At 47.7% G+C, this 16,049-nt stretch overlaps 1 protein-coding gene across 1 annotated transcript in view; it reads left to right on the top strand.

The window, feature by feature from the left end:
- The window catches only part of dcc (DCC netrin 1 receptor), a gene marked incomplete at both ends in the record, with an annotated part of 145,567 nt that overhangs the window by 88,121 nt on the left and 41,397 nt on the right, over nucleotides 1-16,049 (top strand). Inside the window, 8 exon segments of the mRNA XM_084442525.1 lie at nucleotides 2,433-2,577; nucleotides 3,596-3,706; nucleotides 4,513-4,707; nucleotides 6,826-6,921; nucleotides 9,919-10,157; nucleotides 10,369-10,507; nucleotides 11,459-11,566; nucleotides 13,416-13,610. Coding sequence (XP_084298651.1) covers nucleotides 2,433-2,577; nucleotides 3,596-3,706; nucleotides 4,513-4,707; nucleotides 6,826-6,921; nucleotides 9,919-10,157; nucleotides 10,369-10,507; nucleotides 11,459-11,566; nucleotides 13,416-13,610 — 1,228 coding nt within the window.

Here is a 16,049-nt window from a genome sequence, read left to right as displayed (position 1 = left end):
GTCTCCTCAGCGCCAACCTGCACAGGTAAGATAAATAAAGTGTGGATACAAGCAACAGTGAGGCTACAATCCAATCAAACCAGCAGCGAGGAAAAGAGACGTGAATGGGTAAATAAGACCACAGATTCTGAGAACTGAGAAAGCAGTAGACTCCTGTTGCAGGTCGATGGTCCTATATATGCAGGATTAAACGTAATCCAACACACTGGAAAGTTTAATGAAAGGTGCAGAAGGATACTGCAGAAATGCCATGACGATAATACATATGAGATATCTCTTGTGTATAATACATATCCATATATGGGATATCTCTAGTGTATAATACATACAGTATATGGGATATCTCTAGTGTATAATACATATATGAGATATCTCTAGTGTATAATACATATCCATATATGGGATATCTCTAGTGTATAATACATATATGGGATATCTCTAGTGTATAATACATATATGAGATATCTCTAGTGTATAATACATATATGGGATATCTCTAGTGTATAATACATATATGGGATAATACACCTACTGTGCCACACTGGGTTCTCTCCTTGCTGGTGACCTGGCGAGCCTCACTCACTACCCTCATCCACGCCTGTCATCCGGGCTTCCTAACATGCTGGTGAACGGCTGTCCAAGGGATCTGCTGCTTCACGTTGCCAATATGGAATTGCCTTGCGTTGTCGCGTGCAGATTTCTCCTATTCTTGGAGGGATAATTAGAGCCACAGCAACGAGGCCAAATGACACTTACGGCTTGCCTCTTAATCACTGCCGCGCCACCCGTTCAAACTCCTGGGGCCTCCGAGCGGCTGCAGCACAGGATCCCACTGCTGCAATCAAGCCTGTTGTAATCAATTAGAGATTAGGGGCAAAACGGGAGAACAGGTGCCAGTAAATGCTAATGAATTCTCTGTATCCATTTGGCTGACACCGGAGGAATATTTTAACACGGCTACTTGGAGTTTGATTGTGGAGCCAGCGGACACCCCGGGTCTTGATGTAAACTTGGGGTATCGGAGCGCGGGGAGGGCTGTAGAACCGACAGTACAGCGCGCGCCGTAGCTCCCCGGCACACTGGGTCCTAAAACCGTACGCAGTCGTTTACCGTAGGTCACCGGACCGTAGGTCACAGTGGATAGGCTCGCCAGGGAGGGGGAACTTCGCCGGGGTGGGTCTCTCTCCGCGGCGGCTTCAGCCCTGAACGGCCGCGGAAGGAACCTGGCGCCTCACACGGGAGCCGCGGAAAAACCAGCCTGGCCGCCGCGCGCTGGCAGCGGCGTCGCGTGAATTTTAATTGGTTTATTTGCATGTTAACAGGCTCCTCTTCGCCCCTCCGCAGATGGTACGGCCGGCCCCCCGTGCGCCAGGCAACCAGACAGGCAGCTGGTCCTGACTGGCCTCCTCTGTAGAGTCGGTGTGATAGTGGCTTAACATATGATGGCGTTCCTGCATGTGTTCCTTAGCCACAATCCCCATCGCTGTTCCAGCAGGGAACGGAGACCCTCAAAGGTTAATTCATTAAGAACCGGGGGGCTAGCAGAGGAGGCAAGACGATGAGAGTGCCGAGGATTGTTTTGACAGATCTGAAGATCCGTTGTTGTTGTTGTTAAATATTCCCCCTCTCTGGTGACCTTTCCTCTGTGAGTAGAGAGGGGCGGTGCTGGAATGTTTGTTTAAGGCGCTGAACTACGACACGAATTAAAAGATGGTTCTGCGTCAGAGGGTCTGCAAAGAAGCCTGTTACATCAAATTACGTCCTCTGGAGCCGTGAAACGCCATCGCTCCGCACGATTAAAGACATCCGTGTAAATTGTGCGTCTCAGATATGATTGACATTTTGGGATGTTTTTGTTCTTTGTTTTTCTAGATATGCTATATGAATTTCAATTAGGTGTCCACCATACAGTAATGAGGCATTAATTCACCTCTATTCTAATCCACAGAGATGTAACAATGTAATGACAGTTACCACGACAGGTAGATATAATATAAAACAGTGAATGATGTACCTGCATTGGGTTGTTAAAATCGGAGGGTAATTTCGACCAGAACTCAACGCCGCTGATCACTCTCAACGACTGCGATGAGGCTTCTCTAATCCCTGATTGGTTTTTGTTATGAGTTATGAGCTGTTTCTGGAGATAATGAAAATGCTGATGCTCTGTGATCTGTTTTTTTGCGGGAGGTGATACACTCTCGCTCAGTGATTTACTAATCCGGTTTGGGAATCCAAAATTAATACGTGCCTCACCGAATCAGTCCTGTGTGTCCTAATTAGCCGTGATTTACTACCGTTTATACACCTTCGCAGTTAACTTCTACACAACGTCTTATTAGAATTAAATCAAGGACTTGTTTTCTCTCTTTCCTGTCCACAGAAGTACAGTACAGTAGTCATTTGACTTCCTGGTGTTGTGTCTGTTTCAGAGCATCAAGGTGAGCTGGCAACCTCCGCCACCGAACACCCAGAACGGCTTCATCACCGGCTACAAGATCCGGCAGAGGAAGACGGGCCGCCGCGGAGACCAGGAGGAGGCTATCGAGCCCAACAACTTCTGGTACCTGTTCACAGGTGAGGTGGTCCCTTGGTGCTGGTTGTCCCAGTGCTTCTAGGTCCATCCTAGTTAGCTCAGCTCTGATTCACGACCCCGGAATGGGATTTGTCACACAAATGGAATGGATATGTCAGTAAGTGCTAGAGCATGTTTGTTTTCTCGTGATACCTAAGACGTGTTTTAATACCGCTGTGGTTAATACAGTCCCTGTGAATATTTTACATTCTAATCAATGCTTTTTGCTTATTTACATTTGATTAATGTCAAACAGATAGTACACAAAATGCTATACTGTACCAACTCTCTAAACCGTTCTCTCTTCTAGCTCATGATCAGATTAAGAGAACAATCCTGTTTGTGTTTGTGAGATTTTAGAGACAGACTCTTCTTGCCCTCAAGGCTTTAGTGTGGCAGCGGGCTCCACAAACCAGATAGGTGTTCATTTTAGTGCCACAAGGTATTATTTCAATTTGTATGCTGATATTTGGACGGAAATGATATTCATTTTCATTATTTTTCGTGATGACTATCTCCATCCTTCCCGGTTCTTAGGGGGATTCATTTCATTTGGGCAGGCATGTGTGTCATACTAATCCCATCACTCCTCTGGGTGCGTTTGGGCGTCCAGTCGGCACTAATCACCTGCGCTTTGTCTCTGAATGGGGGCGGTAAATTGACAATCATCTGTTTTGATGAAGTCTCCGAACGAACCTATCAGTTTCACTCGGCGGAGATGAATATTCCTCATTGTAAAACTGTACAGGTAATAGTAACGTACAGTACAGTGTGTTGGTCCAGGACTGGTATCTTGTAAACCAGAAGCATGTACAGTATTGACTTTATGGACACAACCAGAGGGTCAACGAGAGGTCAACTGTTTTAATGGCGGGGTCTTTTAACGTTACAACAAAACAATGACATTCTATACAATAGGCAGTGTGAATCTATGCATTTTGCTTTCCCATCCCGTCTACAAAGCATCTTACTGTGCATGGCTGTAACATCTCAGTCCTGGATGTCCTTGTCTGCCCCCAGGCTTGGAGAAAGGCAGCCAGTACAGCTTCCAGGTGGCGGCCATGACGGCCAACGGCACCGGCCCGGTCAGCGAGTGGTTTACCGCCGAGACGCCAGAGAACGACCTTGACGGTGAGAGGGGAAACATGCTAACCGTCTGCGCTGCCCCCCCCCCGGGTCGAGACCCCCCCTATTCCCTCACGCTCCACGAAGCCTCGCTTTCTAACACCTCCATCAGTCTCCATGTTGTGCGAGAATGAGGTGGTTAAATATTTATCGCATGGCAGGTGTTTATACGCGCTCTTACAGATTGACTACAGACCGCTCCACTACTTCCATATGCTCACAGAGCCAGAAGCTCAACCTGTGTTTCTTATGTTGATGTTTTTTGTAAGAAAAAGAGTGAGAGAGAGAAGAGGGGGGGGGGGGAGAAACGGAGGGAGAGTCGAGGCCAGAGTGAATACGGTACGCGCCCAGCTCGCTGGTCCAGGGGGCTGATGCTGGATTGACTGACCGCCTGGCGTCCGGTAAACTGGAAGAGGGCGTAATGGCCGGCTGTAGCAATGCGCTCTGCCCGAAGCGACTTAAAAGCATTACATTTTGTTTCAAATTAATTATACATGGAATGACCGTCCAGAGCCAGCCCTGGCAGGCACTCAATTAGGACGGGGACGTTAGAGAACGGCGATGCATCATAGCAACCGTCAAGATAAGGAAGGATTCTATCTGCTGGACGCATTTAGGGGAAGGCAGAGGACGTTATGCGATTCTGATGGATTATCACTCACTGTGCTGTTATTAACCCACTCCCCAGAGAAGAGGCTAAATTCATTTTCAGAAGCCATGAACTGTCACGTCTAATTAGAGTTCCTCTGTAGACTGCCGACGATTTCGCACGCTTGTGGCGTTTGTTAACTAGATCCTCCCCTTCATTCCAGAGAGTCAAGTTCCCAACCAGCCCAGCTCTCTACATGTGAGGCCACTCCCTAATAGCATCATCATGAGCTGGACCCCACCCCTCAACCCCAACATCCTGGTACGGGGTTACATCATTGGCTACGGCGTTGGAAGCCCCTATGCTGAGACGGTCAGGGTGGACAGCAAGCAGCGCTACTACTCCATTGAAAACCTGGGTAAGTTCTCTCTCTCTCTCTTCCTCTCTTTCTCTCTCTCTTTCTCTCTCTCCTTCTCTCTTTCTCTCTTTCTTTCTCTCTCTCCCTCTCTCTTTCCCCCTCTCTCTCTCTTTCTCTCTCCCTCTCTCTCGCTCTCTCTTTCTCTCTCTCTCTTTCTCTCTCTCTCTTTCTCTCTGTCTCTCTCTCTCTCTCTCTGCCACCCCCATCTGGGAAACAGGCCCAGCAGCTGATAGAGTAGCTACTGACAAAAAAAAAAACCCTACCCAAAGAAGAGTGTTAGAGCCTGTGAAGGTCAGAGACATTACCCAGACAGCATCAGTACTTCCTACAGTAACAGCATCTGATAATGATGAAGCCAGAGTTCTCCACTCACTGTTCTACTGTGGAGATCCCTGGAGGGGTTCTTCCATCACCGAACAGTGGGTAAGAACTCTCATACCAAACGGGATTGTTGGTCGATGGGGATACAGTACTTGTAGAACTTAAAAAGTCACTTTCATCAGAGAACTTCAACCTCAATATTCGTCCAACAGTGAAAACAAAACAGTGGAAAGTCAGTGGCTGAGAAGAGGAGAAACGGCAGGAAATATCGAAAACACGGTGGACTAGACTGAGAAAATGAGTTCCATCTCAGGCTATAGCTCAGTGCTCATGGGATTGGGATTGTCTTTTTACCGTAGATGGTCATCAACTCAAATAATGTAATTCTCACGAAGACTTGTTCTGTGGGGAAAATCTTTATTACACAAAATTCATGTATTTCAACAGTAAGCCCACAGTCCTTATTTATTCAGTTTTTTTTTTAAACAGCATTTAATTATGATTCATTATTTAAAGGAATGTAATAAGAAAACGCTTCAAGTGGAAATTTAATTTAGAAAAAGCACCGGCAATTTGCATAAGAAAGCAGACAATAACAAATCGGATGGTTATGCAACGGAAGTCCCTTCTGCAATTCCATAACGGCTGCATAATGAAAAAGCTTATCCTGTTACACACAGCACATATGTACACACAATGTTTTATTCACGCTATCATTTATAAATGTGTCATTTCGTAGCACAATAACATATCGTCCTCGCGCTGTATTTGTTTAACCGGAGTTTCAGTTAAACTAAGCACGTTTCTGTCTGTCGTCTGGGCAGCAGGAAGTCACGGGAGTCACGGATAGTTTCCTCAGTCAGCTGCGTATATAACGGGAGAGCGACAGAAATAATATAATACTGTTTATTCTGTTTGAGAACATTGCTGTTCTTATCACTAGCGGCACTGCTTACTCTGACAAATGTCGAATTTAGTCCTTACACCTGCCCTGACAAGCCTAGTGTGTCCCATCAATATTTAAAATGGAGTCTGCCGGTTGCTGCGGTTTAAATATTGACGGTTGCAGTGGAGGAGAAGAAGCCGAATCAGGGAGGTTCTTTCCGTTGTTCCGTGAGGGGATTTGATTTAAACTGACAGAAACCCCCGGACAGACCTGTCTGTCGATACACCTATCAATTAGGCTTAGTGCTATTGGAGGTTTCCTCTATCCAACCTGCACATGCTCACTGGTGCTCGATGCTCATCGATAAAGCTCAGATAATGAGTGAGCCAGGGGGATTGCTGAAAGATCCATTGCAAAACAAACACAAGTATAGAAGCGAAGAATCGCTAAAGCGCTTCGGCAATCAAGCCTTCGTCAGAGCGAAGGCTGATTGCCGAAACGCGTTAGCGATTCTTTGTATGAAGAGAGACAAAAATAAACATGTGAAAAGTGAGTAGCCTATTTTGTCCTTGAATTGAATAACTGAGATGTGCTACCATTGCAATGTTTGCAAGCTTTTTCGATCATATTACGAGTTTGGTTTTAGCACTCTAACTTGCTATTTTGTTGAAGCGCAACCTCTTTTTGTAAACAAGTATAGAAGCATGGCTATAGAATTAACTAACAGAGGACAACATATAGCCTACCTATAAACAAACAAATCAGGTTGCAGTCAAGGTTTACTCAAAATAAGCTGGCCACATTGACAAACACTTTACACGTTCAAACGGTTCGCAAGTTTTTTAAGTGTGCAAGCAGTTGAGGCCCGGTCATCCCTGGGATAACAAGGTTCCTGGTCGTTTGTTCCACAGAACCCAGCTCCCACTACGTCATCTCCCTGAAGGCCTTCAACAACGCCGGAGAGGGCGTCCCTCTCTACGAGAGCGCCGTCACCAGGTCCATCACAGGTACGCCCCCCCCCACCACCGCCACCCACTGAAACACAGCAGGTCTCACAGCTAAGTTGCTCGTTTCGACGTTCGACGCCCAGATAGCAAATGGATCTGGGCCATATACAGGCCAGATCTGGCCCTTGTGGCTTAGTTCCGGCCCATATATGGCCCCGATCCGCTTGCTATCTGGGCGGGTACAGTGTGTATGGTACAACTTGTGGGAGTTGGATCCTGCGTTTTGAGAAATACAGCAGGGCAAATCTATTGACTTATCGTATGCAGGGACATCTTTCCAGGCATGGCAGCTGTGTGTGGCGCCCCCTACTGGAGGCCATCTCTTTGTGACGTCTTACGCTGTCGTGAACTGATGATCGTCTGAATGTGCAACTAGAGCGTGAAGGAGCAGCTACCTAGCTGTGACTCTAGAGAAACTGGGAGAGCAAGAGAGGGAGGGAGAGAGAGGGAGACGAGAGGAAAGAAGAGAATAGAAGAGAGAAAAGAGAGGGAGAGAGAGGAGAGAGGGGGAGAGAGGGAGAGAGAAGAGAAAAGAGAGAAGAGAAAAGAGGGAGAGAGAGGAAGAGAGAGGAAGAAGAGGAGAGAGAGAGAAGAGGGAGAGAGGGAGAGGAAGAGGTAGAGAGAGGGGGAGAGAGGGAGGGAGAGGGAGGGAGGGAGGGAGGGAGGGAGGGAGGGAGGGAGGGAGGGAGGGGGAGGAAGAGGTAGAGAGAGGAAGAAAGAGCGCGTGGTATCACAGCTGTGAGAGATATCAGCGCATCTTGCTGGCAGCCAACGCCGAACGATACAAGCTGCTTTAATAAGGCATCTTTAATAAACTGGTTTGTTCATATGAAAGCCAGTGTAGTCGCGCGCCTTTGTGATGGTATTGCCATGAGGCAAAGGAAGTTTAATTTAACATAAAAAGGTACCATGCTTTGCGGTATGGTGACTAAAGCCTGACAACCTGCCCCTCCCAGTCTACATTCCCTTCTTAGTCATCAATCTGTTTCAATCTGTTCCAAGTCTTATTTTCATAGGACACGCTCTAGTCTAGCAGTGCCACAGCTTATTCAACACGTTTGTATGTTTGTTTGTCATTTATTCCGAAAATATGTCACAATACAATTTAACAACAAGGCCGTCCAAATCATACAGAATACAAGTCAATAAACATGATATTAAGAATAAGACGGGATACAAAACAAAACAATGTGTACATATTTGAAAAGGAGTGAGAGGAAGTAAAAACTTATTAATTCCCACCCCTTTTCCAAACACTAAATAGGCCTACAGGTAATTATATACAATGCACATGTTTACATATACATTTATAGTGTACATGCATATACATACATAAACACATGCCTCAGTGAAGCAACATGAACAAGCCCTATTCGGTTCGCCCCAGGGTCAGCGCCACACGTGACGCTCGCCACAAGGTCACGCGCAGTAACACGGGTTCCCCAGAGAACCCTAGAACATTCTGCGTCTCCTCTCCACGCTCGGAGAAACGCTGCCTGATGGTAAGCCGGCACCTGCGCGTCGCTGAGAGGAATCCATCTTGTAATGCTGGCACACACGTTTATGGGGCCACATTAAAAACGGCTTGTTAAAGGCGTGCCAATAAAGACTGTGGGAGGAATATATTCCCATCCTCACACCCGCCATTTCATCTTGTGTCTGCGCAGCAGTGGTGTGAGGGAAAATGGATACCGGCCCGCTCATCCACTTTACCTCCTAATGCCACTAAAATGGACACCAACCCTCTCACCTGCTTTTTACACGCCGCAAAAATGTAGACGACGAAAGTTTTTCACAGAACTGTCAGCCAAGCTAAATGCGTTGTAAAGCTCTCAGATCGTGTCTTATTTCTGTATCAGCGCCGCAAAGTACGACGTAGCTTTCGAGTTTTACCCACGTTGCGATATCTAGGCTATTATCACCCAGGTTCTCATTCATCTGTCACCTCGCTCGGCGAAATACCTCTCTGTTTCGCGACGTCCGTACATTAATTCAGGCGTCAGGGGGAGATTACACACGGTGCTCAATCTGTTTGTCTGTTTACGGAGAATCTGTTTCTGGCAGGAAATGTATTAACACTTGGAGCCAACGTTCAGGATGTATTAGCGTTGGTTATCTGTAATAGGCTTTTGGCTGTACAGTGTGTTATGGGTTATTAGCGTGCTCTGGACAATGCTGCCATTTTCCCCCCTGTGTGAAAAATGTTTGAACATGTTTGTCATTTGAATGGCACAAATAGTCTATGAACACTATATGAAACATGTCTACCGTTCCACTGAACACGGTTGTACGTCGTCCTCTGTGACACAACTTGAAAACACAAAAAAAATACTAGCAAGTGACATGTTTACCCATCATGCATTTTGGTTGTAAACTGTTTCTTACAACTACGTTTACTTAGCGACTGTCATACCTAGCGACTGTCAGTTCATCTGTTGTCACTAACAACCTGTTCCCTTTGCTCTTCCTAGGTGTGGCTGTAGTTCTCTGGTAGTCTGTACTATCTGTTCTATCTGTTAGTAGTGCGCCGTTGTATACTTGCTTTTTTTCTTACTGTTTGTCCTCTGTTTCTCCTTCTGTCACTCTCTGATCCATCTTCCACTTTTCTTTTGGTTTCTTCCCTTTTCTCAACTCGACTCGTCTCTGACGACGTGGCTCACTCACCACTGACTTGCATGCGTCTGGCAATTTGCATGCTATTTTCATCTTTTGTGTGAATGTGTGTGTGTATGTGTGTGCGTGCACTCCTGTGTGTTCCTGTGTGTGCGTGCGTGTGTGTGTGTGTGTGCACCCTCATGTGTGTTCCTGTGTGTGTGCGTGCATGCGTGCGTGCGTGTGTGTGTGCACCCTCGTGTGTTCCTGTGCGTGTGTGTGCTTGTCTGTGTGTGTGTGTGTGTGTGTGTGTGTGTGTGCACCCTCATGTGTGTTCCTGTGCGTGTGTGTGTGTGTGTGTGTGCACCCTCATGTGTGTTCCCGTGTGTGTGTGTGTGTATCCAGATCCCATTGATCCATCAGATGATGATTTGTTCCACCTGTTTGATAAATTCCCCACCTCCATGCCAGATACCTCCACCCCCATGATCCCCCCAGTAGGTGTGCAGGCCGTAGCCCTCACCCCCGACTCCGTGAGGGTCAGCTGGGCCGACAACTCCATGTCCAAGAACCAGAAGTCCACCGAGGTCCGCTACTATTCCGTCAAGTGGAAAACCAGCTATTCCACCAGCGGCAAGTTCAAGGTGGGGGATGTGTGTGTTTGCGTTGTGTATTTTGTGTCTTTGGTCTGCGTTGTGTGTATGTAAACCCCGCCGAGTCGGAGACGAGGACAGCGAGGACAGCTGTGTCCTCGAGGGGGACGGGTCGTATGAATCGTTTCGCTTTGCTGATTAAAAACCTTTGTTCTGGTTCTGTGTTGTCCTCCCCCCCCCCCCCCCCCCTCCCCATACCCAGTCCGCCGATACCACAGCCCTCAGCCACACGGTCACCGGCCTCAAGCCCAACACCATGTACGAGTTCGCAGTCATGGTAACCAAAGGTCGCAAGTCCAGCACGTGGAGCATGACGGCCCACGCCACCACCTACGAAGCCGGTGAGTGCCCCCCCCCCCCCCCCCGGACCAGCCCCAGGAACTAACCTTGTAGAAACTGCCGCACACTTTTGATACCATCTCCAGGTGGAATCCTATTTCTTAGCCACTTAGGAATCCGGGTTCCTGCAAATAAATCTTGGTGGAACACCTGCAAAGCCTTGCATTATTCATTTCACGGAGCAGATGACATTCAAGTGTAATGTAGTCCGCCTCCAATTGTTTGAGGCCTCTTTGGCGACGGAACTTGTTTACACAATTCCTGGTTCCCTCCTTGGACGCTAGCGCGGTCCTTCCAGCTGACCTCTGACCTCAGTTTCCTAATTGCGGCCGCATGCTAATGAGCGCCGGTGTTCTAGGGGTCGTTGCCCGCGGCGTAATCAGCTCGGTCGCCAGCCGTCATTATGAGGAATGTGCTCACCGTCAGATAAACACTGACCCCCAGAACCCCACAGGTAATCACTCACAATTAGCCGGCCGATGTAGCCGGCCTTTGAGGCATGTTTGGGCTAAGTGCGTGCTTTACCGGTGATTGAAATTCTCTGAGAAAACATGTGAAATCTATTTGTGACGTAGAAAACCAGGGCTGGCTTTAATCAAAGAACAAAGGTGTAGCAATTACGTGGTTTAATGGTTTGTAATTTGTGTTGTGCCATTTGATGTTTAATTTAGCTTCACAGGCCTATTTTTTAAAAACTTTAATACGTGTAGGTAAAAGTGCACAGTACATAGAGTAGATACATCATGTAACCAGCTGGCTAAGAACATACCTGAACTCTATGATCCCAGAGACCCTTCTTTGGTCCGGCAAATAAAGTCTGCCCCCTGACTTTGACTGAAATATACAGAAATTGTCAGGATTAACTGAAGCCTCTGCCTCAGCATGTGATGAAAGAATTAGGGTGTCGTAGGTGGGATAACTCTGACTTTTCGATGCCCCCTCCTGACTGACAGCTCCCAGCTCCGCCCCCAAGGACCTGACGGTCATCAGTCGCGAGGGTCGTCCGCGGGCCATCCTCATCAGCTGGCAGCCCCCCATGGAGGCCAACGGGCGCATCACAGGTAATCTACCCCCCTGTTTATTCATCTGCGCTCGGTCACAAACCCCTTTTCGTTCGGCGCTCTCTTGGTCTGAAGGGTCACGGCGCGGTCGAGGATCATAAAAAGAAGGAAACGGTCGGAGTCGTAAATTCACATTCTGTCCAGAACTGCTGCTAGGCCAGGGAGCTGGTGTGGGGGGGAGAGTGTCTCTCTTGAGCACAGCCACCCCTCTCTCTCTCTCTCTCTCTCTCTCTTTCTCTCTCTTTCTCTCTCTCTCCCTATTTCTCTCTCTCCCTATTTCTCTCTCTCCCTCTTTCTCTCTCTCTCCCTCTTTCTCCCTCTCTCTCCCTCTCCCTATTTCTCTCTCTCTCTCCCTATTTCTCTCTCTCTCTCTCTCTCTCTCTCTCTATTTCTCTCTCTCCCTCTCTCTCTCTCCCTCTTTCTCTCTCTCTCTTTCTCCCTCTCTCTCTCTCTCCCTATTTCTCTCCCTCTCTCTCTCTCTCTCTCTCTCTCCCTATTTCTCTCTCTCCTTCTCTCTCTCTCTATTTCTCTCTTTCTCTCTCTTCCTATTTCTCTCTCCCTCTTTCCCTCCCTATTTCTCTCTCTCCTTCTCTCTCTCTCTCCCTCTTTCTCTCTCTCTCCCTCTTTCTCCCTCTCTCTCTCTCTCCCTCTTTCTCTCTCTCTCTCCCTCTCTCTCTATCTCTCTGCCCCCCCCCCCCACCCTCTTGACCTGTGTGGTCTTCGGACTTGCCCCCCTCCCGGCTCCTGGCCAGGTAGTAAATCTGCCCGGGGTAACGGCCCTGTCGACTCCCGGAGGTGGCCCCCGGGGGCCCGAGAGCGCTCCCTCCAGGGCCAGCAGGCCTGGATAGTGTTACCTGCTCCACAATCAACCGTGTGGGAACGCCATTCATAACCCTCCCGGGAGCCCCGGGTCGAACAGCGGACCTCTGTAAACTCTGTATTCCCGGCAGAGCCCCTAAGCCGGGAATAACTCATGAATATTACTGGAACGCCTTGTTGAAATACCTTCCGTGGTCGACGTGCTGCCAGGCATGTAGTCAACGCACTTCCTCCGCCCGGGCGAGGGCTGGCTGCTAGATGAACGGCTTGGGCGGTCGCTGGAGGAGACGTATGGTTGACTCCGGGGGGGCTGTGTGCTCCCCCTTGAGCGGGGGAGTGTTCCGTCTTCGTCATGTACAGTAGGACCACTCAGGAGGCGGTCGCGTACAGATTGAGCTAAATACATCTCAATATTTTCCACGGTAGAATACACTCCTTTTGAAAATCCTAGGCACTATTATGTAGACGGATAGTATTCAATATACCAGTAAATGGTAATAGGTCTGCACTTATATAGCGCTTTTATCCAAAGCGCTTTATAATGTTCTCTCATTCATTCATCCATTCACACACCAATGGTGGCAGCTGCCATGCAAGGTGCTAGCCTGCTCATTGGGAGCAATTTGGGGTTTAGTGTCTTGCTCAAGGACACTTCAACATGTGGACAGGAGAAGGCGGGATTCGAACCGCCGACCCTACGATCATTGGACGACCCACTCTTCCACTCGGCTACAGCCGCCCCACCCCTAACAGTACCTTGTACCCTACCAGTACCTTGTACCTTACCAGTACCTTGCAATAGAATACAATGAAATCACTCATCTTATGTTGGCTGTTACACAAGCGAACAGGAATCGATACTTCAATGTGTATTATTCACATCTAATAAAGGCTCCAATGTTGCTTGCTGCCTCTTTACTAAGATCTCTTTCCGTCATGCCGAACCATGCCCAAATTGACATCAAGGGAACCACAATAGCGCCACTTTAATTCCCACGAGTAAGTGTAACCCTCTGAACCCCCCCTACAGGCTACATCCTGTACTACACGCTGGAGAAGAACATGCCCATCGACGACTGGGTGATGGAGACCATCCTCGGTGACCGACTGACCCACCAGGTCATGGACCTCAACCTGGACACCGTTTACTACTTCCGCATCCAGGCCAAGAACGCCAAAGGGGTGGGACCGCTCTCCGACCCCATCCAGTTCAAGACCTCCAAAGGTGGGTGGAGCTCTTTTTTTATTATCCAAGCGGGACGTCTTTCTCGTTTCTCTCCTACACGTCTGTCCGCCAGGCACCCGAGGCGAGCGAACGAAGGCTTGTTAATTCAGGGGTAGAACGGCTCCAACAAGTTTTCTCCCTTCCTCTCCCCTCTCTCTCACACTCGTCATTCACACTCCTACACATTCCATAGCAATTACCGGCTGTCTAGCAACACATTCCGAAAGATACACCACCTCAAAATAGGACCCTGGCTTCTCGTGAAAGCAAAATGGCCGTCATTATGTTCACTCTTTGGTCGCGTTCTGCGTTCCGTAGACTAGCGGGCGAGGGAACGGGAAGAGCTGGTACCGAAAATGCTCCTGCTGCTCCCTCAGAGCCCCTGGTCCTCTTATACTATATCAGCTCAAAGTTACTGTGGAGCTCCAGCACCCAGGTCTAATAAGTGCCAGAGTACTGCTACCTAACACTGAATGACCAGGAATAACTCCGAACAAGCACAGCAAGATGGCCGCCACGGTGCATTGGTGCGCACTGTTTTTTTCCCGCTCTCCTGTGTATGGACAGTCCCGACTAGTCCTTGCACCCCGTCTAATGTCGTCTCCGTCAGCATTACGCGCCAAGTTACCAAAACAAATCCCTACTAGTATGTGTAAAAACCACCTGGCAAATAAAACGGAGATTCGGCTGATCATCAGCACCCGAACGGCTGCCCACGGCGTTCCGTGGCGAAGTTGTGGCGGGGTTCCGGTATGTTCCAGAAGAATCATGATGTTCCATTTGTCTTCATGATTATAGGTCAGGGGAAGCGGGCTCAAGCTAAACACTGTAGCCGACTGGCTCGTCCTCCAGGACCATATTAATTAATGTGCTATATACCATCTGTTGCAGTGAACCGAGGTCTCGGAGGATCCTCTGGGGTTTGTTTAGACTCCCCGTTCTTCTTTTTAATTCTGCCGAGTTACATGACCAGATTTTAGATTTATTATCACTTTTGCTGCAGTGCGGTGGCTGTTTCACTGACAAACGATCTCTCTTTCCATTTGGCATCATGAGTCATAGTCAAAACCATCACTAATATCACACATCATTCATAAGTGTACAGTGCATCTGGAAAGTATTCAAAACCCTTCACATTTTCCACATGTTATGTTATAGCCTTATTCCAAAATGGATTAAATTATTTTAATTCTACACGCAACACTCCATAATGACAAAGTTAAAAACTTTTCTTTTTTTTACATTTTTGCAAATGTATTTAAAATAAAATAAAAAAAACTCAAAATATCATGTGCATACTGTACTGTATGTATTCACACCCTTCACTCAATACTTTGTTGAAGCACCTTTGGCAGCAATTACAGCCTCAAGTCTTCTTGAGTGTGATGCTAGGTTTCCTCCAGACATAACGCTTGGCATTCAGGCCAAAGAGTGCAATGTTGGTTTCATCAGACCAGAGAATTTTGTTTCTCATGGTCTGGGAGTCATTTAGCTGCCTTTTGACAAACTTTAAGCGGGCTTTCATGTGCCTTTTACTGAGGAGAGGCTTCCGTCTGGCCACTCTGCCATTAAGGCCTGATTGGTGGAGTGCTTCAGAGATGGTTGTCCTTCTGGAAGGTTCTCCCATCTCCACAGAGGAACGCTGGAGCTCTGTCAGAGTGACCATCAGGTTCTTGGTCACCTCCCTGACCAAGGCCCTTCTCCCCCGATTGCTCAGTTTGGCCGGGCGACCAGCTCTGGAGTCCAATCAAGTTGTAGAAACATCTCAAGGATGATCAGTGGGACCAGGATGCACCTGAGCTCAGTTTTGAGTGTCATGGCAAACGGAGTGAACACATATGTACACATGATGTTTTCTTTTTCTATTCATATTTGCAAAAATGTATTTAAAAAAAAAAAAAAAAAAAACTTTTCACTTTGTCACTATGGGATATCGTGTGTAGAATATTGAGTAGAAAAAAATTATTAAATGAATTCAATCCATTTTGGAATACGGCAGTAACATAACAAAATGTGGAAAAAGTGAAGGGATATGAATACTTTATGGATGCACTGTATGTGTGTAGCCCACTGCTCTGTGTGTGTGTGTGTGTGTGTGTGTGTGTGTGTGTGTGTGTGTGTGTGTGTGTGTGTGTGTGTGTGTGTGTGTGTGTGTGTGTGTGTGTGCCAACCGGGTTTGGATGATTGCAGACGTGCTTTTGTAGACCCAGTCTTGATAATGGATAGTTCTTCATCTCAGTCCAGGGCCCAGTACTACAAGGCAAGTTCGATACACTGTAAGCAGGATATCTTTTCGTTAGCTCGCTCAGACATAAGCACATCCACACACACACCCAAGCACACACACATACACTCAATACACATGCAGTACACCTATAGCTGAAGGGTGGGCGTCATAAGCTTATAGCGTCAGCCTATACCTTTTATTGGTTAAAGCTA

The sequence above is a fragment of the Borostomias antarcticus genome, assembly GCF_949987555.1.
Source record: "Borostomias antarcticus genome assembly, chromosome: 8".
Lineage (NCBI taxonomy): Eukaryota > Metazoa > Chordata > Actinopteri > Stomiiformes > Stomiidae > Borostomias > Borostomias antarcticus.
Note: the sequence above shows the minus strand (reverse complement) of the source record. Positions and strands in the feature narration are given on the sequence as shown.